The 23,744-nt window shown below is 44.1% G+C and overlaps 1 protein-coding gene across 1 annotated transcript in view; it reads right to left on the bottom strand.

The window, feature by feature from the left end:
* Positions 1-23,744, bottom strand: part of PPFIBP2 (PPFIA binding protein 2) — a gene marked incomplete at both ends in the record, with an annotated part of 116,925 nt that overhangs the window by 16,315 nt on the left and 76,866 nt on the right. Inside the window, 9 exon segments of the mRNA XM_080694125.1 lie at positions 1,400-1,538; positions 9,706-9,747; positions 10,680-10,737; positions 12,175-12,242; positions 13,139-13,242; positions 14,506-14,581; positions 15,653-15,714; positions 17,856-17,967; positions 23,385-23,477. Of these exon segments, the coding sequence (XP_080550251.1) occupies positions 1,400-1,538; positions 9,706-9,747; positions 10,680-10,737; positions 12,175-12,242; positions 13,139-13,242; positions 14,506-14,581; positions 15,653-15,714; positions 17,856-17,967; positions 23,385-23,477 (754 nt within the window).

Raw genomic sequence — 23,744 nt, 5'->3', positions numbered from 1 at the left:
TGGGTGACCCAATGTCTTCTAATTAATTCTAAGGGCTTGGGGTCCAAATACTTATGGATTTATTCAACGAGGAGCGTGTTCTCTTTTCTCAGAGGAGATACAGCAATGCAGGCAGGAGGGGGACCAGGGCTGAGCATTTGGGAGAGGGAGGCCTCAGGGATGGGAAATGGGACACAAAGCCATTCTCACTCTCCACCTCACCTGGAACAGGTACAGTACCTAGTACAGGGGCACTGACACTCCGGCCACGATCTCCAGCCAACCAAGAAGCAGAGAAGCCACATGAAGAAGCAAGAGAGGCCAAAGTCCAGCCCAACAGAGTTACAGGGAAGCAAAGAAATAAACAAAAGAGTGTCATCAAGCAAGAGAGAAAAATTCAAACAAAAAGAAAAATAATCCCACGAAGAAGGATGGGGTCAGTGGGGATTGTGCCTGGTCAGTGGGGCCAGAGCACCGAGAAGGCCTCACGCGAGGGACTAAATGCTCCTGGTGCTACTCTCAGGCAAGCTGAAGTGTGCACACATGGGGAGAGATGGAATGGTCACAGCGGGGGCTGAACACACAGGGCCACACATGGCTCCTGCTTGGGTGCCGGGGCTCATTTGGTCAGACTGGAATGATCTGATGCTTCTGCGAGTCCACCATGTGTCACTGGACACTCACTCAAGGGTTTGTCTGGCACACCTGCAGCCCAGAGTGGAACGGGCCTTCGTGACCAAACATGAAGGCTGGCTCAGGGAACCACTGGGCTGAGGAGCCAGAGGAAGGGAGAGCATCATTAGGACCAGAACTTTCCCTCCTCAGCTCTACTGAATCTGCTGCTGATTTGGGGGAAAGATGGTCAATTTTCAATGAAAAGCAGCAAAGAACTCATGACTTCAGGTCCTAACCTCCAAAAGGAAGATTAACATCCTTGCCCACTAGCCACTGGTGTCGTTTGCCTAAGGAAATGCTCTCACTTGCAGGGTGTGCACACTAGCATCCTACTGGTAATAAGTAGACTACAGAGAAGGCAGACAGGGAGAGAAGACCAGGGTGATAGAGGAAGAAAGAGTGAGAGGAGGAAGGGTGGAGAAAGAGGAAGGGGAAAAAAGAGTGGTGGAAAGGACAGGCGGGGTGCAAGAAAGGAGAAATGAAAGGAGAGAGGAAAGTGGAGTGAAGTAACTATAACTGGAAAGAAAAGGGTACATACACAGCCTGGTTTTCTACAGCTCTGAAGTATTTGCCTTAGGAAATGGCTTGCTTAGACTGGACTGCTTTGAGGTACAAATTGTCCCAGCACCCACCCCCACCATTCTTGACTGTGGGCCAAGGTGGCAGATGCAGAGATTCCATACAATGACTAGAAGCGCTAAGGATGCTGATCTAGAATCCACCAGCCCAAGGGCTGGACACTCACTCAGCCTTAGCAGGCTGCTCCCTGCAGGATCAGACTGGGAGGCCGTTGGGGTAGATTTGGCAGCTTCTCCATTGGGTGTGGCTCCTGAAAGCTTCCCAGGTAATGTAGGGTATTTCTGTTCCACCGGGAAAGGACTGTCCTATTGGAAGAAAAGAGAGGAGAGGTGCTGAATTAACCCTGAAACTGAAGCGCTAACCCAATTAGGAAATCCTTGGATAGGCAACCAATTCTCTGTTCTCTAAGAGTCACTATTCTTGAGTCACTTACCTTGACTCAAAAACCTCTCAAAGACAATAAATCCTAGGTCAGGAAAGAGGCTCAGAGTTCCGAGAAAAGGAGAAACTTGCCCACATGATGAGACAGGGATAGTCAAGCCCAGATCCAGGGCTGATTGATTGCAACTGCCCTTGAGCAGGAAGTGCATGTTACCTGGAAAGAAGGCCTTTGCCATTTGGCCTAGTAGCCATAAAGCATACTTTGAGCTCTTCAAATATACAGGCCAGAATACTCTACCTAGTGTTTTATCTTAAATATATATATGAACAACATTGAGAGTGAAGAATGTGGTCAGTCTGGCCTGAGTTTCCCTGTTCTCCCAGACTTGAATTTTTTTTCAGTACTGGGGATGAAACCCAGGGGCATTCTACCTCTGAGCCATACCTCCAGCCCTATTTTTAAGTCCTTTTATTTTTTGAAACAGGGTCTCACTGAGTTGTGAAGGACCTCACTAAGTAGCTGAGGCTGTCCGCAAACCGTGATCCTCTGGTCTCAGCCTTCCGAATGCTGGGATTACAAGCATGTCTGGCTAGGACTTGATTTTCTATGGTCAATAAAGAGACACATTTGCTAGCCAGGCATGGTGGCACACGTTTGTAATCCCAGCATTTGGGAGGCTGAGATAGGAGGATTGTGGTTCATGGACAGCCTCAGCTACTTAGTGAGGTTCTTTATAGCCCAGTGAGACCCTGTTTCAAAGTAAAGAATAAAAAATAGATCTGGGGGGGTGTATCTCGGAGGTAGAATGCCCCTGGGTTCCATCCCCAGTACTGCGAGGGAGGGAGGGAGGGAGGGAGGAAAGGAGAGAGAGAGAGAGAGAGAGAGAGAGAGAGAGAGAGACAGAGAGACAGAGAGAGACAGAGAGAGAGAGAGAAAGAAAGAAATGTTTGCTAAGCAGGTCCCTGGCTCAGACCCAGCCATGGCAGATCTCTGCAAGGGCTTGGACAACTGCACAAATTATTTGTGTCTTTTCCAATAGAAGGCTATGCTACATCATTGCAGGGTGAATTTCCATTTGAGCCAAGTATGGTGGTACACACCTATAATCCCAGCACTTGGGAAGCTGAAAAAGGAAGACTGCAGATTCGAGGCAGCCTCAGCAATGTGGTCAGACCCTCAGAAACCCTGTTTCAAAAAATAAAAAGGGGGCCGGGCGTGGTGGCGCATGTTTGTAATCCTCGCGCTTGGGAGGCGGAGACAGGAGGATCGCGCAGTTTCGAAGCCAGCCGTGCTGGTTTAAGAGACCCTGCTTCCAAATAAAAAGTATAAAAATAGGTCTGGGAGTATAGCCCGGAGGTAGAAGGGCTTCCAGGAACCCCAGTACTATCAAAAATAAATAAATAAAGGGCTGGTGGTATAGCTCAGAGATAGAATGCCCTTGGGTTCAATCCATAGTATCAAGGAAACTGGGGGGGAGCACTCAAAGAGAGAGAGAATATTGAAATTTGAAGCAGCAGAAGAAAAGGTCTGTGTTGTAATAATGATGCTTTTGAAAAACATTACGTTAGGCAAAGCTAGAAGCTACTTACACTCTTGGGGGAGATGACAGTAGGGAATGGGTCTGAGGGCCACATGCCAACATAGAGTTCCCTTTGGAACTTAGGCTCATTGTCTGAGGTACATTGTCTGAGGCATAGCTTTGGTCCAGCAGACCCTCTGTTTGGACCCTGGCCATATAAAGAGTCCCAAAGAAAAAGGTTAGTTAAAAGAGGAAGAAGAATAGCACTTATTTGGTCAAGAAGCATATAATGGCTCCTAAATCTGCAAGCCCAAGGGAAACATAGTAAATGATCTTGCCTTACAATAATAAAAAAGAGAGAGAGAGAAATTGAATCAATATCACTGAGGGAACCAACTGTGGACCCCTTGATTGGACCCAGAAGAAAAGTAATATGAAAGACAAGACAGATTTCAAAACTGGCAAGTCAGGACAACAACTGGAGCCTGCCCATGATGGACGCATCTCTTGATTGTAGTCAAGTGTTCTGTGCATTTCTGGATTCAGTTTGCCTATAAATGCATGTCCCAGAAACTGTCTAAACTTCAGTTCATTCATTGAACATTGAAATTAACTCCCTATACATAGAAAGGAGTGATATGAGGAGAGGAGATTAAATTCTTAAGGACTTCTGAAAGAACTAGCTGGTGACTAGAAGTAATTAGAACCTTGAGCGCTGAGGATCATGAGATTCCCAGGCTCATGATGACCCGTGTAGCAGAGGCTGGGCATGAGCAGACATGTGGAGAGCGACAGCGTCCCAGCTCCAGTTCACTCACTAGCCGCCTCATTTTCACCTGGGCCTCTTGCAAAAAAAAAAAAAAACATAAATTCCTAGGTTCCTCCCTGGCTCTGTGAATCAGCCCCTCTGGAGCACACCCCAGGAGTCTGTATTTTTAACAAGCGTCTCAGATTATTCTGATACACAGTCAGATGGAAGAACCCTGACCGTGGGAAGGCAGTGTTTGAAGAATTTAGGGAACTGGAGGGCAAAACTCCAAGTTCCATATTGCAGAGGATTATGGGAGGGGGAGGGGCTCTCAAAGCAGATTTTTGGTTGTCATCACACAGACTCCCCCAGGACAAGACAGAGATAGCCAAGGACAAGGGCCGATATGGGCCACCTGTGGAGCTCCCTGAGAAGCTGAGATGCAAAGAGAACATGCACCTGCCCCAGTCTGGGGCTTCAGACCTGTAAGAAAAGCAGCACAAGGATCCAAGGGCAATGGAGAGGGCTCTCTGAACTCTATTCAGGCCAAGAAGGAAAGTGGCAAGAGAGATTGGCTGCTGGAGAAAGTAGTGCAATGTCAAGAGAGGACACAGAGGAGACAGAAATGCTTGACCCAAGTGCTGTTGTGTCTCTGAGATGAGTAACCCTGGTTTGGGGGGAAATAGGAAGCCCAGTGAAGTAATGGCACAGAACCCATGGCCCAGCTGCTTTAAATTAGAAGAGAGGGGCAGCCTGCCAGAGGGAGAGATCCTGTGCTTTGAGTCAGACTTTAACCTCTCAGAACCTCTGTTCTGTTATTTCTAACTAGGGAGTAATAATTCCTGCCTCTGATTTGCTGGGAAATGACCTGTCGCAGAACCTAGCACATAGTGGAGAACAGATAAAGAAAAGCCCAGAAAATATTTATGCTTAGTCCTAGAAGAATAGCAATCTAGAACAGCAGGCCCTAGATCAAGGAAGGCACAGGTAAGATTGCATCTAGACTATCACGCCCAAAACTGGCCCAGGCCAAACTTAAAGAATCCATTGAGAAGCTAGTGCTCTAAAGGTTAGTGAGCCATACACATGGGAGCAGGCTATTCAGCTCTGAGAATGGGGCACTCAGAGAGAGCTGAAGGGACTTAATCTCAGAACTCTTAGGAGTAGGGGAGGCAACCTCCTCCCACAGGTGAGCCAGATCAGGGGACACACATTCTGGGGAAGCGAAGAATGTGTGTCTAACTGTCAGAACTGGAAAAAATATAATGGGGTGTCTTATGAAGTAACAAGCTCTTAGTCACAGAAAGCAAGGGCCCAGCATTAAGATTAGGGGGTTGCTGCAGAAAGTTATTGCTCCCATGGGATGGTCCTGGGGAAGGAGTGTGTGTGTGTGTGTGTGTGTGTGTGTGTGTGTGTGTGTGTGTGACAGACAGAGAGACAGAGAGAGAGAGAGAGAGAGAGAGATACAGAGAGAGAGAGAGAGGGAGCCACTTTGAACTAATCTAGACCACAAAAGATTATGATTATGCTCAAAGTCATGTAAGAATCGCTCCTTTAACAATACATTCGGGGACTTCCGGGAAGATGGCGACTGAGAAAAGCGGGGCTTAAGAGCCCCGCTAACAACCAATCTCCATTACCACAAAATCAGCGCCTTTCATAGCTAGAAAACACCATCACCAGAGAAACAAAAAAATCACCAGGCTCCAGAGAGAAAGCGGACTGAGAACAGAGCTCAGAGCCACAGAGGAGATACACCAGCCTCATGCCCGAGGACGCAGCAGCAGCGCCATACTGCCAGCGGCAGCGGCGATTTCACCGGACGGCTACAGCAAGCCGAGGTGAGCCGCTGCGGAACAGCCAGGCGGGATTTCTCGGCGAAGGAACATCTAAAGCTCCCAGTGGCTGAGCTCAGCACACGCTGCAGGGATTCAGAGTGGAAATCAAAACCAAGAAGAAATATGCCAGCCTCACGGCCGAGGGCGTGGCAGCGGCGCCATATTGCCACCGGTGGCAGCAGCAGCGAATTCACCAAGTCCAGTACGGCTACATCTGCGTACTCAAGAACAGTGAGTCAAATTGCGGGCCACAGAGGAGAAATCCCAGTACTGTACTCCCTGGGACTTGACCCAGTGGGGGAGGGGCGGTGGCAGAGATATCACACCATAGGAGAACGTGCAACCTGGCACCCCCCACAGTCTAAAGCAGCCTCTATCGACTCTCTGGGTCGGAGACTCTGTGATACAACCCAGTAAAGGAGTAGTGAGGTCTGAGATACTACTGACTCGAGATCCAGAACACCTTAAGTGAAGTCATAGTGACCCAAGGGAAGAACCCAGAGAAGGCAAAAACTTCCGAAATCATGGGAAAGAGGAATAATACTGGAGCAATGAATGCCCACAACCCCACAACATCAGAACCCGATAAAACAGAAAATCAGAGATTTCTAGAAGATCAAATCAGGAAAATAACTGTAGAAATAATAGAGGTGCTTCAAAAAGAACTCAGAGAGAGCCAAAAAGAGATAAAGGATGCAATTAATGAAGTAAAGGCCTCAATTCAAAGCACAAACAACCGATTAGACCACATGGAGAACAGAATCTCGCTCTTAGAAGATGAGCAATCCAAAAATGAACGCATAGTTTCTAATCTAGAAAAAAATATCCGACAGCAGGAATCTGACATTGAAGAAATATGGGCCCATTTCAAGAGAGCTAACCTAAGAATAATTGGAATAGAGGAGGGAAAAGAAAGTGAAACCAAAGGGATCAACAATCTCTTCAAAGAAGTAATAGCAGAAAATTTTCCAAACATAGAGCAAGAGGTTGATACACAGGTTCAGGAAACTTATAGAACTCCCTTTAGACAGGATCGGAGAAGAGGATCCCCACGCCATATAATTGTCAAAATGACCAATGTGGAAGCCAAGCAGAGAATCTTAAAGGCAACAAAAACAAAGGGCCAAGTGACATTCAGAGGCAAACCAATTAGAATCACTCCAGACTTCCCAAACCAAGTCATGAGAGCCAGAAGGGCTTGAAGGAACATATTCCAAACTCTGAAAGAAAACAACTTCCAGCCAAAAATTTCCTACCCAGCAAAACTTTCTATCAAATTAGATGGAGAAATAAGAAGCTTCCATGACAAACAGAAACTGAAGGAATTTATGTCTTCAAAACCAGCACTAGAGAAAATACTCAAAGAGATTAACTACAAAGAAGAAATAGGTAACACACACCAGAACCAGAGAAATAAGATTTTCCATCCAACAGACAACTAAGATTGGTTATCTGTGGAGATTCATTATTTATGTTAGTCTTTTACCTATCTCTAAAGGGTATTGTTTGCCTTTATTGTTGTTAATTTCTAGGACTTCTAGTTGGAATATTAATATACCTTCAGATATAGCATTTGGAAATATTTTATCCCATTCTATTAGTAACTGTTAACTCTGTGTACATTGTCTTTGGATATACAATATATTTTTTTTATTTTTTAGGGAGTTTGTATACTCTTCTGTTGCCTGTGCCATTGAAATCATATCCAAGAAATCACTGCCAATTTCAATGTTGTGAGGTTTTATGACCTAGATTTTCTCCTAAAAGTTTATAGTCTTAAGATTTATATTTAGGTCTTTTATCTATTTTGAGTTAATATTTGTATATGGGATTAGGTAAGGGTCCAATTTTATTCTTTTCCACGTAATTATTATTTTTCAACAATATTTAGTTAAAAGATTATTATTCCCACCACCAAATGTTCGTGGAAACCTTGTCAAAAATAACTTGACAATATAGGGAAGAGTTTAGCTCTAGGCTTGTATTTAACTCCAATGTTTTATATATCTGCCTTTAGAATAGTACTACACTGTTTCAATTATTGTAGCTTTATATGGTTTGAAATCAGAAAATATATATCTTCTAGCTTTGTTCTTTTTTCAAGATCGTTTTGGGTATCTAGAGTCCATATTCCATATTAGGATAGATTTTTTTTCTGAAAAATAAATATATAAATATATGATTGTTTCACCAAAAAAAAAAAAAAAATAGAAAAAAAATATTCTCTGGTAAGAAAGAAAGTAAAAAGAAATATTGAAATGTTATCTTTAAGTCATCAAAAGCTTGGTATCAGACAAATGAAACTGTTATGTGAGATTATCATTTTTAAGTTTGGATAAATTGCTATAATACAAGATGTCAACCACTAAGCCAAGCATGGGAGGGAGGGATGGGGAGAGAATGGGGTGGGGATCAGGTGGGGGCTGACTGGGCGATGTGTGCACGTATGTCTACAAAAGTTTGTATCCTACTATGATGTATAAATACAGTGCACCAATAAAAAATTTTAAAAAAATACATTCTCCTTATAAGCAGTACCACATCACTCACTTTTTATAACCAAATCAGTGTACATATGTGAAAATATCAATGGCAATCTCAGTATTATGTATGGGGACGGGGGGGGAGTGAAGAGGGAGCAAGGGGGAAGCTCACCTGCATGTACGTCCCTATTGCTGAACTACATTATCACATGAGACTATAATATCCTAATTAAAGTATATTTTTAAAAAGCTTGAGCTGAATGAGCTGTATTTCCAAAGGAGCAGGTGGTCACTTACACATGTGCTTTAGAAACATCTGTAGCCTCTGTGAGGCTGAGGAGGGAAGAGAGCCTGCTGGTGCCACGGAGCAGCCTATGGGAAGGTTTCTAATTTGCCAATGGACCGTACAAAGCCTGGGTTCAAGGGACTGTGTGTTCAAAGCACAAGGACAGCGGGTCAGGCTGAAGACTTTTTCTCTGCTATTTAGATAGGCTAAGGGATGGCTGCCTAATGTAGATGTACAGGTATAGAAGAGATCTTCCCCTTTTACGGCGTTAGAAGGGTAGAGATGCTCTATTCTGTCACATGGTATAAAAATGTGAAACAGCCCTCTCAGGCTGAAGTCCACATGCAGTGAGGCCCCTGTTTCATTTCAAGACAGAGGAAAAGAGATGGGTCATGCACAGTACATTCTCCCAGATAATGGTATAAATGACAGCTGGGTGTGCATGAAATTGTGCTAATTATATGAAGCTTCAGTTCATTTAAGAGCTCAACATTTGAGCACCAACCTGGAAACTTAATCATCCTCCCACAACAGGTTTTCTAGAAGAAAATCAACTCTAATGGAATTTTTAAACAACTTGTTCATTAAAAGGGAATTAAGTATCCTCCCATGGATGGTTTTCTTGTTTTGTTTGTTTTGTTTAGTTTTTGTGGTATGAGGATTGAACCCACAGCCTTACGCGTGTGAAGCAAGAGTTCTACTGCTGAGTTACATCCCCAGACCTACTCCTGTGGTTTTTAACCATGACACATCAGCACATAATGGATGAGAGCCGTCATGTTCTTCTGTGTGCTGAGATCACAGCATTCCCATCCTGGTGATCAAATCTAGATGACTGTGTTAAAGATTAGTTTTCCTGAGCTTATAAAATGGAGGTGATAATAATAAATTCTATCCCATAGATAGTGATGGTGAAAGTGCTTTATATATCTAGGTGTACATAAAAATAAAATGGGAGGGAGTTTTGCCTTTCTTCTTGCCCTGTTACTCATTATGGTTAATATGTTTTAAGGATACAAAAACTACAACTTGCTAAAACACTCCAGCAAATGAAATATGAAAGACAAGACATATTTCGAAACTGGCAAGTCAGGACAATAACTGGAGCCTGCCCATGACTGAGACATCTCTTGAAGTAGCTACAAGTCATGTTCAGGGCATTTCTGGATTCAGTTTGCAACCACAACTAGGTGATAGAGTCATGAAGTTAACTTACCTTAGGGTCTACCACTGGGGATAGCTTGTTCTCATTAACACCCTATGGAATGACAAGAGGATTTCAATGTGGAGAAAAAGAGACCTTTGTTAGTCACAAACAACATATCAGGACCACCCACCCGCTCACATTTGGATGGCTCACCCTTCACCCCCTTAACAATAGGTAATCACCATTCATGGCAGGAAACACAGATACCTGTCCAACCCATGGACAGACACCCTGGGCGGCCTCCAGCAAGCTGACCAGAGGAGTGAGTGAGAGACATACAGCTATGGGAGTGAAGCCACTGGCGTGAACCGTGCCTCCCACCAACTCCAGCTTCTAGATATCTCCGTTGCGCCCCCTGCCATATGCTGGAAACAGGGGAGAGATCCTGCCTGGGATCCCTGGAGGCTATCAGGGCAGAATTCCTTGTTCTCTCATGACTAAGCCCAAGAGCCTGTGAGCCTCTACCATAGGGTCCACCTACATGGTCTAGAGCCATTCTCCACTAAGTGGCCATAAAAGCCCTTCTCCTGTTTTTTCTAGATTTTGCATAAAGCTGCCTCTCTAATCTTCTAAGTTATCCCAGATTTTACTTCTGGGGTCATTCTCTTTATCCATGTTACTTCAAAACCTCTGCCATGATTCCAAACACCCTGGAAAGATAGCGTGAGTATTCAAGATCTTCTCTGCTTTGACATAGTGCATGGTTCTGACCTTACCTCCTCCTGTGCGCCAGCATTTCCCAAGACCTCCTGTGCCCCCCCAACTCTACCTGAGCGTTGCTTACTGTAACCTCCCCTCTCATCAACTCCAGCCAGCATTGCCTGATGTATTCTGTCTTGAGGATGCCTTGGCCCACACCTGACTGGTTTTCTCAAAATAGTCATGTAATTCTGCCTCCATAACAACTGTATAAGACCATGCATATCTGAACTGTGCCCAAAGAAGTAACTCAGTAATCTTTATGGGCAGATTGATAAACTGACCTTATCCACAGATTCACTTCTCAAATCTTCCAGGCTACAGGAGAGTTTTTTCTGAGCCCTGGGAAGATGAAAGAAAGTGGGGAAAAAACAACAACAGTTACTTGGGAAGAGGGTGCATGGTATCATTTATGCAGAGGACTTTTTAAATGCATAACCAGCAGTCTATTTGGGCTTTGAGTAAAGGTCAAGGGGGAAAAAATCACTTTCACAATAGCACACATGAGATGAGACCGGCTTGGACCAACACTGTGTTGGTAAGGGCATGAGGGCATCGCTTCAATCTTAATAAAACTCCTTGTGTTGCTCAAATAGCTAGAGTAGACTTAGTTCTGTTGCATTGGTGGGAGATGACTACAGTGTGTTCACAAAGAACAATGTGTGAAAAGTGACAGGAAAAGCACTAATGCTCGCTTGTCTGTGAGTCTAAGTGTTACCCAGGGAGGAAGGAGCAGAGAATACATCCGCCAGCATTGCTCCAGAGAAGTGCCTGAGAGGACCCTCCAGCCCTCTGCTCTGGCTCTCTATGCCCTGAGAAGTCTGCTCAGAGGCATTTGGTTTTAATAGGAGCTATTTTGCAGAAAAGAGTACCAAATGGGTAGGGAAGAGGCAATGTCGCCAGAGGTCACAGGGTAGTAACTTTGAGCCAAGTCTCCTTGGCAGGCATATTTCTGTTTATAGAAATAAATTAGCATCTCTTTACATAACAATCTCTTATGAGTCTAGTCAGTGTGAGTTTCTCATTGTTGGATTTCCCCTGAGTGAACTTATAAGCTAAATTTCTTACTCCATAAACCTTAGGGCTGGCTGATCACGCTCTCTGACATTGCTATGTTTCTCTGGGGCTAAAGCTTCTGGGGAACAACAGTTGGGCTCTGAGAACACAGATGACATGTCTGGAGGCTCCACCTGTGGCTGTGTTCCCTGGACTTGCTGGCTGAAAGAACCTGATCATAGTGGTGACACCTCCATATCTCCTTTACATGGATCTAGAAATGGGTTAATTTTAGAGGGAGCCAGACAGGTGGCAACCAGTAACCCCATAGGCCAGTCCATTATAAGTGCATTGTCTCCAAAGCAACTGGGCAAACTTCACCGTGAGGAGAAATGGCCCACCCCACAGAGCCCAGGGAGTGAAAGGACTAGATTGACCCCAAGAATGCCAAGCACATTTTGAAGGGGCCAATGGAAATAACAGATACAACACGGGACACTTTTAGTTCAGAGGAGCTCCTGGCGGGCCTAGATGAGTTGTAGCCATCTCTCCTCTGAGGCGCCAACTCCTGGTCAGATCTTTTCTAGATCCTCAGCCTGGGGGAAAGGAAACCCCTCTGGGACCGGGTAAGGAAGGCTTTGTTGGTGACAACTTGCCCACAGAAAGCTGCAGTGGCCAGAATGGTGGCCGCACTCATCACACGTGGCCAGTTATCCTTTACTTCAGGAGCCCCAAGAGGGGCGGGGTGCACAGAGGATCCAGAGAGATGCTCAAGCCTCCTACCTGGCTTCCAGAGATTTCTGTGGCAGTGGAGGTGGCCCCCCTGTGGGAGAGCTGCATCTTGGAGGCATCTGTATGAGAAAATAGAAAGGTTACCACAGAGGACATTTCCTATTTGAGGACTACATCCTTCTTTGGATGATTCTTTTAGGAAACTCTATTTCCAACCTGCACACATAGGTACTGAGCAAACCTTGATCACTGATCTTTTGTAATTCCTTAAAATATGGGGTGCTTCTTCTGACTCAGTCCTGCTTTGGCTTCTCCCTTATTTAAAAGGATCAAGCTAAAATATTAAAACCCCTCTAGGTTTGACCTTTTCTGGAATTCCCTGAATCTTTGGCCTCAAGGCTAACGTCCCTTCTCTACCTGAGATCAGTTATCTATGAGCTTATTTGTTCATTTGCATTAAGCCTGAGTCCAGAGAAATTCATACAATAGGACCAGATTTGAAACCAAGGAAGAGGAAACCTGTGTGCTGGTGATAGGATAGGGGCTAAAGGGGCTGTCTGTGAGGCAGGACTACGTCACTTCAGAAGTTGTAGGTATCCCTCTACATGAGCAAGACACAGTCATTCAACAAATATTTGTTAAATTCTACTGGATATAGGGCATCATTGTAGCCCTTGGAGAAATAGTAGTAAATCAAACAAATACCACTTTTGCCTTACGCTTACATTCCAGAGAGGAAAGAAAAAATAAACAAGGAACCTAACCTGCCTAGAAAGAAAAAGTCCTGTCCTAGAAAGACCCAGTAGTCACCATGTTGATGTCCCAACCAGGACACAGGCCTTGTCCTTCACACACTCCTCTCCACACCCTCCTCAAGTCCTATGGGCTACCTATTGACTTAGTCAGTCACCAGTTAGGATGCACACTGGACAGGTACCTGACTAGATCCTCCTTCAAGCTAAGGTTAAGCTCTAAGGGATGCTAAAACCCAACATCATGGGTGAAAACACAGTACCTCTTGTTTAAATAATTCTTCAGGGCCTTTATTTGCACTGTTCCACTTTCTGAAACTCCCCTCTGGTTCTTCTTCATTGATTGAGAGAGTTCTGTCTGAAGACCCTGGAAGCATTAATGAGTGATGGTGTATCACTATTATGTGAATTATTCAAAAACTTATACCACAAAACATTTCCTCTTTATTAAGAAAGACTAATATATCTAGATCTTATAAGTGTGATTGGGAAGATTTTTTAGGGTATCTGAGCAAGAGCTGTCATGAGGGTCACTTCAAGGTCAAAGCTCACCCCTAGAACACAAGTAAGGCTCCCCTGCCTACAACCTTCTATGTCTTTGGCCATGGGCAATTGGGCCCTGAGAGCTACTTTTCTCAAGATCTCAAAAGATTAGAGAAAAGAAGGCTGCCAAATATGTGTGGGTGTTGGCAAAAGCCCTGGACAATGACCATTCAGCCACAATGCCAGCAGAGGCTTGGCTTCTTCTCAAGAAGAAGCAGAACCAGAGGTTTCTAAATACCCTTCAAAGCAATGCTCTCTTGTGAAATGGGTGCTTTTGTAGGATCTGCGATGGGAGCCCAGGTCAACGGCTTGAGTGACAGGACAGGCAGCCTGGCACATCAGAAGATAAATACAGACTGCATGCTGCATCAGTCTGAGCAGAAAATATGAAACACAGGGCTCTCCCTGTCCAATGACCTCCTCTGGTGACTCAAGTATCTGGCAACTCAAAGAAGGCTGCTAAGTGCCTTCTAAATTTTTTTTTTTTTTTTTTTGTGGTACTAGGGGTGGAATTCAGGGGCATTCTACCTCTGAGCTACACTCCCAGCCCCATTTTTTATTCTTTATTTTGAAACAGTCTCACTGAGTTGCAGTTTCAAAGTTCGGTTTCACTAAGTAGTAGCTGAGGCTGTCCGCGAACTGTGATCCTCCTGTCTCAGCCTTCCAAATGCTGGGATTACAAGCGTGCGCCACCACGCCCGGCTTCTCTAGATTTTCTGAGATGGACAAGCTTTAATTCCCAGTGAAAATATTGGTTGCTTTCTGACCCAGGTTTACATCCATGTGGTATCCTGAGATGATATGTATGAGAACGTTTAGGAGTAGGAATTTCCAAGGATAATGTTGAAGTTTATTTTCTTGGTAATCTGGATAGTCCCTAAACGTTCTGAGCTGACTACCACTTCATAAAGCTTTTTGGTACTCAACAGCTGATAATTCTCTACCGTGTAGGACAAGTCTAAATAGCTCTATTTTCTTATAGATCTCCAAATGAAGGTAAAGAATCTTCTGGAAGAATTACCACTGGATTTAACACAGCATAAAAAGTCTCCTTCAGGGAAAATGGTGGGCTCACCCTTGCTCTTACCTTGATTTGCCACCACGATTCCCTTCGTCCTTCTGTACTGATTCAACAGCCCTGTAAGCTCCTCTATCCGACGGTCCTGCCGAGAGTGTGAGATCGTATTAGATTAGCATCAACACTGGTACCTCAGTCAGTTTCATTTGAGGCCCAGCCATGTTCTGTGCACAGTGAGAAGAAATCCCACATAGGACATCTGGAACGCCCAAAGGGAAAGAGTCAGGCCCATCCCAAAGAGCTAGGTCCCAGTGGGTTGACACTCATGACTCTACCTACAGACTATAGATCAATAATAGTTGGCATACCCTTCAAGGGGATGAAGCATTTTCAGAAGCAAGAAACTCACTGCCCTCTGCCCTCCTGATAAATTCTGTCTCCTGCTCAGTTTTGCCTTCTGGAACTATACACATTCACATACATACACACAAAGACTAAACAAATCTGTTGTATTTATCCGGATATCCATACCTCTTTCTTAGGATTTCGAGATACCTTATACAACAACAGAGGAAATTCCCAGAGATCAGATCTCATCTTTCAGTGTCTATGGGTTTCAGAAGCCACACACTTGGCTGAGAACCCTGGCTCTACTATCCACAAAATTACTTAAGCACTTCAAGTCATTTTCCTCATCTCTAAAATGCAGGGTTGGGATTCTCAGAGATAATGTTTATGCTAGCTAGGTTCTTTTTATTGATAGATGTGTCTATGATCATACACAAATCAGATGTGAAGAATACAAATTAATGGGGTAAACTGAGACACCCTATGCTGCCAAATGCTTCTATCAACTTAGAATTGAGGTAGACTGTGTGCCTGAGAGACCAGTGGATTATTTTTTACTTTTGCTAGGAACCTAAACAGGAACTATGATATTGGCAGTACCCACAGTGTTTTTTCCCCCATACCAATGTGAATAGGGAGAGCTCTAATCTGCCTTTGGGATATTCCATTTAGGTAAAGTTTCCAGATACTAAAGAACAAAACAGGTGCTGAGGTTTTGTCTCTAGGGGGCAAAAATGCCCTCCCGGTCCCTCCCTGTGTCAATGGCCTGATGGGCATGGTTCTTTCCAGAACAGCCGAGATCAGCAGGAAGCAAACAGAGCTGGAGATATTAAGAGGGAAAGGAAGGTTTGCCCAGTGACCATCTTACCTTGTCTTCATTGGCAACAAGCAGTGTTTCCATTCCCATTTTCAGACGTTGAATTTCTTGATCTAAAATAATTTAGGTATAGAAAGAATTACTTTTATACATGCAAATAGCTATTCACATAGGCTAAGATGCTCCTCAAGTTCAAACTTGAAGACTTGCCATGTGAACATGGCTCTTTTATTGCTTTAAAGAGCCTGGGATAGTATCTGGCATGAAATTAGTCTCATTAAATATTTGTTGGTGTATTAAATTAATGAACATAGTATTTTGTCTTTTCTTTGTAGACATTTATGGGTAAAATAAAAATGCCATTTACTCAAAGGTGACACAGAGGAACCAAAAACCTTTCATTGTCAACATCCCCTAAAAATACATTTTTATTCTATGTAGGCATGTTTCTAGGCCGCCGGTTGGTTTTGGAGAAAATCACATAGTTCGAAAGATTATATGCAGAGGAGAATTTAAAATAAGGAAAAGAAAAGTCTACAGATAAATGGAGGGGGAACAATTATGTAAATGAGTCTGGCAGTTGACTTAATTTAAAATGGCATAGTCAGAATTAAGAAGTGTTTAAACTAGGTGTGGTGGCTCACGTTTGTAATCCCAGGAGTTGGGAGGCCTCATGAGACAGGAAGATTGCAGGTCGAGGACAGTCTCAGCAAGTAGTGAGACTCTCAAACTAATGAGATCCTATTTCCAAATAAAAATAAAATAGGTATGGGAACATAACCCAAAGGTAGAATGGCCCTCAGTTCAATCTTTAGTACCACACACACATACATACACACACACAAAGAAATGTTTAGATGTGCCAACAAATATATTAAAAACCATTGTTTAAGGGAAAACAATCATTTCTTCATAAATCTATAGAATTTCTCTGTAGTAGAAAACCCATGGTTTTCTAACTTTAAACAGGAACTTGACTTCTTCTTAAGCTGGTCTAAAGAGTCAGCTCAAAGGCCAATACCTGGAGGAGCTGGAGGTCATTTGCCAGATATTTAGAGGTCTAGGAATTGATACATAGCTAGATTTTTTCTAAAGAATCATCTGTACCTATTCCTAAACTTTTTTTTTTTTGCAATATCAGGGATGGAACCCAAGGGCATTGTACCTCCAAGCTACACCCCAGCTCTATTTTTTAGTCTTTTTATTTTTTGAAACAGGGTCTCACTGAGTTGCAAAGGGCCTCACTAAGTAGTTGAGGCTGTCTGGGAACTGCAATTCTCCAGTCTCTGCCTCCCAAATGCTGGAATAACAGCATGTACCAGGCAAAGGGAAATCGAGGATCTTTGTATATGAAAAGTACCAAGACAAGGGAGAGTACACAATCCTACTTCCTTTGGGAAGCTTGTTACATTCAAAAAGAAAGGTAACTGTTAGACACACTTTGTGTGAACAGTCATGGGGATTCATTTTCAGAATGAAAGTAGCATGATTGCTATTACCTAAGGGTCCAGGCAGGTAACATCAGCTCTGTAGCTCAGTTTACTGGGAGTGGGAAGTAGAAGTGAAAGGTAAGTTCCAGAGAAAGAGAAAGACTGGTAAACCTAGATCCATTGGCTGGGACTCAATTTGAGCAGAAAATGAGAAAAGAAAAAAAAAAAAAACAACTCAGAAGGTACCCCATGAGGACTGGGGCAGAGACTAGAGGGCCTGGACTCTGGGGAAGAGTGAAGTAGAGAGGGAAGACTGCCTGGCCTGAAAGTCACGGCCCCAGGGGCTCTCTGCCCAGATTTGGCATATCAGAGAGCTGAGACTTAAAGGATGAGAAAGAATTGACTTGCTTCAGTAACCTTAGGGCCTTGTACAAGTGTCAGGCAAGATGAAATGTCTGAGCCTTCTCTTTGGTGATAGTACAGAAACAAAGCCTTTTGATCAAATGAAAGAATCATTTGCTACGTTGTTGCTAAGAGTTTCAGTGGAGGTTGCATAGAGCTTCAATTAAGGCTGTGCATCTAAGATAAAACTTCAGATCAGATCAGAGTGTTCTGGATAAGGCAGGGATCCGTGACATGATTCTACAACAGAGCTGCACTTCAGAGGCTCCCACACACATCCCTTCACTTGGCATGCAACTCACACATGTAGCTGCATGTACGTGCATATTAGCATGACTATACACACATTCATATACACATATGCCCACTTATATAAGAGCGGCCCAGGGCAGCTGCATTCGGTCACAGTTAAATCCAGTCACCTCTCTCTGCATGGTCACTGTGGAGAGTTGCATTCCGGGAGAGCTGGCTGTGCAGACGCTCAATCTCTGCATCTTTCAGGGCCACCTGCTCTTGCAGCTGGGCCACCTCAGCCTGGAAAAGCAACAGAGAATCCCCACCATGTTAGAAGGACTGCCAAACCATGATGAAGGTCAAGCCCAGAGCCCACCACGTCCTAGGTCATGAGGCGTTGGGGACAGAGGTGACGGGAGTTAGAGCAGCTCACTGCCTTCCACAGGGTGGAGCTCTGCTGAATGGACTCACTCCCCCTTCACATCAACCTGCTCCTTTCCTTGCAGCTCCTACCTCACCAGGCTCTTTCTCTCCTCTGCTCGGTGACGCTCGGGTACCACTGAGGCTGGAGGGGCTGGGATTGTGTGAATAGAAGGACTCTGTTCTTGGTGCAGAGGTGGATATGCTCATTTTGGATGTGGTCTTCCTTCTCCTAAGATACCCAGGCCACAGCACTTAGATGTGCTGTGGTAACAAGTGCATGCAGCTTCATCTTTCCACCCCACACAGGAAAGCAAATCCCTAATGGTGGGTAAAGTCTAAGCCAAGGGCTCCCTCCCTTGACACTCCCCTGTCCTTAGTGCACAGGCAACACCTCTGCCTAACTTCTAAGGGTACACTTGCCCTAATATGCACACTCACAATCATTCAGGTGTGCTTAGTATATACTGTTTTGTAAAAACAGAAGGATGTAGCACAGTACACACTGAGAGCATTTATACACACACACACACACACACACACACACACACACACACACACACACACACGGGCAGCTACACTGGATGGTTCCCATGTCTCCACTAAGCATGGCAGGTTCTAGATTTCACACACAACATGAGGTGTGGTTGTCTGTGTGTGCCCATACTCATTAAACAATCAGAACACCTTCACTTTGACGTCAAACAAATCTGGACTCCTTCAGGTCCTAGTTGGGTGACCTTGGATAAATAAGTCGGCTTTTCTAAGTCTCAGCCCATCTATAAAATGGAAAAAAATACCACCTACTTTATGGGGCTTCTGTGAGGTGATATAATATAGTGGTTATAAAATTAGTCCAGTACTTAGTATATGTTGAGTGCTCAGTAAATTCTACTACTATTTATTGCTCCCCTCATCCTATTATTTCCCTTATAATCAGCTCAATTCTTCTAGTATCAAAACAAATAAGGTGTTAGAACTGAGCCTCAAGCAACAGAACACCCAACAGAGGCTTCTACTCTGGCCACCCCTCCTCATGCAGCAACCTAATCATGTGCCACTCTGGTCCTCAAGGTATGGTACGTACTATCCTTTACCACAGAAGCACACATTAATGTTTTTAACAACTATTCATTCCCATTGGTGGCTCCTCTGCCAGACAGGTCCTATGTTCAGTTTCAGCAAAATCAGTCCCTCTGTTTGCTGTTTTTTTTTATATCAACATTCCCACAATATTCCCACAAGTCCCTGGGGAGAGACACATGAATAATACAGGATTCAGTGTCAGAGTCAGAGCTTCCCAGTGAACAAGATGCAAACCCTAGACAACCTGATCTGGTGCAGGGCTCCACCCACCCAGGCGGTCTGTTTCTGAGTTAATAGGATGGTTAGGCCACTCATGAGGCTCAGAGTCACAGGAGCCCACCACAGGGTGTCTGAGTAAACCTTCCTTAACCTCCCCCAAATGAGACCAACGTAACCATACAGTGGAGAAAGAAATGAGGAGAGAAAGCATTTTCATACTGCAAAGTTCACTGTGGAGCTCTGCTCTAGGCTTCACCACCACAGAGGCAGGCAGACAGCCAAATATGACTATCCCCAACCCCTTGCTGAAATATATAGGCATGAAGCAGCTTTACATATCCGAATCAGGGCCTAAGTGCCCATAGTTTATGGATGGTGGTGACAGTGGCTTCTGAAAACCCTAGACTTGGGAGTCTACCCAAATTCTTCTTGTTCCTATAACAGCCAGACTATTCTTAGAAGATAATATCTATCTCTCTTCTCTTTTTTCTCCTCCTCCTCTTTCTTTTCCTCTTTCTCCTCTTCCTCCTCTTCCTCCTCCTCCTCTTCCTCCTCCTCCTCTTCCTCCTCCTCCTCCTCCACTCTTCTTCTTCTTCTTCTTCTTCTTCTTCTTCTTCTTCTTCTTCTTCTCTTTCTCTCTCTCTCTCTCTCTCTCTCTCTCTCTCTCTCTGTGTGTGTGTGTGTGTGTGTGTGTGTGTGTGTGTTTAACTTTTTATTTCAAAACAGGGTCTCACTAAGTTGCTGAGGCTGGCCTCAAACTTGCAATTCTCCTGTCTCAGCCTCCCAAGTACTGGAATTACAGGCATCCAACACCATGCCTGGCTGGAAGACAATTTCCTAACCTTTGTTGTATGTCTTCTTGCCCAGTTCTCTTGTCTTTGTGGACAGGTGTGTCCACAAAGGTGTGTTCTGTTGGGAATTTGGGAGCTGATGTTCATCTGCTGGTCCCATAGCTGGCCCTCAGTGGTGTGGGCCTCTCAAGGCAGAGCTTAGCACTTGACACTCTGAGCTCTCTTCTCTCTGAGGCCTTCCTGGGGTGAGGTCATTTATATACATATTATGGACCCTACTCAGCCCAACCTCCATGTGCCAGTGATCACAGGATAGGCAAGAAACTTATGAACACCCTGTTATCCTTAATGTGGCACCTGTCCCCCACACAGGAAGGCCAACAATGGCCCAGAATCCTTCTCCCGGACCAGGAGGGGAAAGTACGTGACTGCCACTATGACCTCAGTCATGGAGGCTGAACTGTGTGTCAAGAGGTCTGAGACAGCCAAGCAGACTGGCAGTCAGGCAGGGATGGGTGCTCTGGACCCCTGCAAGGAGTGTGCCTCACTACACCCAGGAACATACTCTACTTCTGCTGCACTGAAAGGTGAACCACCTTTAGAAGCGGAGAAGGCAGAGGTGCCTCCACAGACTGTGCAGGATTCCGCTGTGGGGAGTAAGGCCGATGCAAGAGACAGCACGCTAGTCTGGGAACCACAGACCACGGTAGGAACCCCACCTTGGCCGCTCTCAGCCTCTCTTCCTTACCAGCAAAATCAGAATGAAAAAATATCCCTCACTGGGTTATGTTATGAATTAAATGAGGAAAAGGCTACAAAGGGCTTGGAAAATTCTGGCACACAGGAGGTAGTCCACACCTGGTAGTTATTAAATAACTCTTAGCGTCTCACAGGTCTACATGCCAAGGCAGAGCTTGGGTAATTTCAAAAGAAAAAGGGTTACTTGGTTTTACAACAGAGGGTGGTATGTGCAACTTCAAACGTTTCACCAAGACGAGACTCGCTTGAGTAGAGCACAGTGGTGGAAAGTTTTGAGCTGCTGGATGAAAACAAAGCTCCTGGAATCAGTGACTGTGAAGCCCTGCACATACAAAGGCCATCCTCAGATACCAACAGGCCGATAGACAGTCGGATCCCATTAGCCAGGCTGGCCCTGACTAGCTTTAAAGTCTTGGTAGAGTGGTTTAGTCTTTCTGTGCATCGATTGCATCATCTACAAAATGGTTAAGCAAATTATTTATACTTATATATAACAGATTATCATTATATAGACATGACATGTAGTGTTTTCTTTTAATAACATAGGAAACCATAAAATTTTAAATTATCAACACCAAAAATTGAGAGAGGAAGAAAAAGAAATATAGATATATTTGAAAGGAGAAATTCATAAAGAGAAAAATATCTGGAGGGCTTCTGGGTGGGCCAAGTGTTTTATATTCCTTTAATTTTTTTTGGAATGAAAATTCTCTGTAAAAGTGCTATTGATTTTTATTATCATTAACAGTTGTAGGAAAAGAAAAAAAACTAGAATTTAAGAAAATGCTAATAAAATATTTAGAAATTCTAATAAGAAGTAAAAATTAAAATGCCTGCAGGGAACATTTGGTAACACCTGTGGGTGGCACTGCAGGGACTTAAGAGAGAAGGAGCTGTGTCACCTGCCCCAGCGGGCAGCCTGCCAGGGTGGTAAAGAGCCTCCCCAAAGGAAGCCTGATGGTATATTTATGAAGACGTAATACGTGCACATCTATATAGGGTATAGTGTGGTAAGAAAGATAATAATCTGATACATGTATGCAATGTATAATGATCAAATCCAAGTGAGAAGCACTTTCATCTCTTCAAACATGAATCACTCCTATGTGATGGGAACTTCTGTACTTTTCTTCTTATTTTAAAATGCATTATAGATTGTTGTAGGCAATAGATTCCCTTTAGAACTAAAAATAAAATTAAATTTCTTTAGAACTAAAAAATAAAGTGAAATTTCTTGACTTTTATGACAACTAGTGTGTGTGTGTGTGTGTGTGTGTGTGTGTGTGTGTGTGTGTGTGTGTGTGATGGTACAGGAGATTAAACTCAGGGGCATTCTACCTCCGAGCTATACCCCCAGCCTTTTTTATTTTTTATTTTGAAACAGGATCTCATAAAGTTACTAAGGCTGTCCTGGAACTCGCAATCCTCTTGTCTCAGTTTCCCAAGTACTGGAATTATAGGCATGCACCACCATGCCTGGCTTAATCTGACTTTTTTTTTTGTGTGTGTGTGTGGTACTGGGGTTCCTGGAAACCCTTCTACTTCCAGGTTACACACCCAGACCTATTTTTATACTTTTTTAAAATTTGGAAACAGGGTCTCTTAAGCCAGTGAGGCTGGCTTCGAACCTGCATGATCCTCCTGTCTCCGCCTCCCAAGCGCGAGGATTACAAGTGTGCACCACCACGCCCGGCTTAATCTGACATTTTAAAATACAACACACAGGCCTAAAAAATTAATGTTGGGGCCAAATTCAACCCACTACTTTTGATCTCTGCACTGCAACTAGGAAGAAATAAAAGGAGAGAAGAAATTTATTTCATAAAATAATGTATTCTTGGTATCCTTTACATAGCAAGCTCTCCAGTTTAACAGAAATGTGATTTGATTTAAAGAATAATTCGAAGTTTATGTCATTTTAGGGATGCATTAATTTCTAAAGATGTCTATTTTTTTTTTAAACAAAAACATAAAAGGGACCGCTGAGTTTAAAATGACGCACTCAACATAACATGGATGCTCACCGCTCGCTGGCTGCACTCACTCACTAGCTCACTGGTCTGAGTCCTCACTCACAGTCAGCTAGGGGCCTTCGGGTGCAGCCAGAAGGAGACTCTGTGACACTTCAGCAGCTCCCAGGCTCCCAGGCCCTCCATGTCGAGCCTTCCTGGATCTAATCTGTCTGCTGCACAAGTTGGGCATCAGTTGTGTGTCCACCGTTATGTGGGGTTGTTTTGCATTTTAAAACTTAGGCTGATGGAAGCCTGAGGTTTTGTTTTATTACTGTTTTGGGATACTGGGGATTGAACCTAGGGCCTCACATGTGCTAGGCAAGTACCCTACCACTGAGCCACATCCCCAGCTGGAAGCCCTGGGTTTGAACCCAGACCCTCCCACAGAACCTTTGTGTCCTCTGCAGAGTATCACCACTCTGGCTTTTACCTTAGTGGCCTTCAGCTTCCACTCGTACTGATTTCGCTCATTTTCCAACTCTTCCACTTTGATTTTGAGGTGCTTGAGCTCTTGTAGTAACTCCTGGAGGGACAAGGGAGAAAGACAAGGTTCTAATGGTTAAAGAGTGGCTCCTGGATCTCTGAACCTGGTTAAGCTCATGCAGAGAGGATGCCAGGGGCAGCAGCAACATCAAGCTCCACAATGCAGCTTTAATCTTTGAATATGGTCTGTGTTTGGGGAAGTTATGTGGCTACTTAAAAACAGTGGTTGGGGAGTTCCAGGGGTAAGAAAGAGAAAATAGTTCTCTTATTTTTAGAACTTATTCTGCCTGTCCCTTTCTCTGACGTC

This window comes from Muscardinus avellanarius, assembly GCF_963383645.1.
Source record: "Muscardinus avellanarius genome assembly, chromosome: 1".
Lineage (NCBI taxonomy): Eukaryota > Metazoa > Chordata > Mammalia > Rodentia > Gliridae > Muscardinus > Muscardinus avellanarius.
This window is presented reverse-complemented; position numbering and strand designations above follow the sequence as displayed.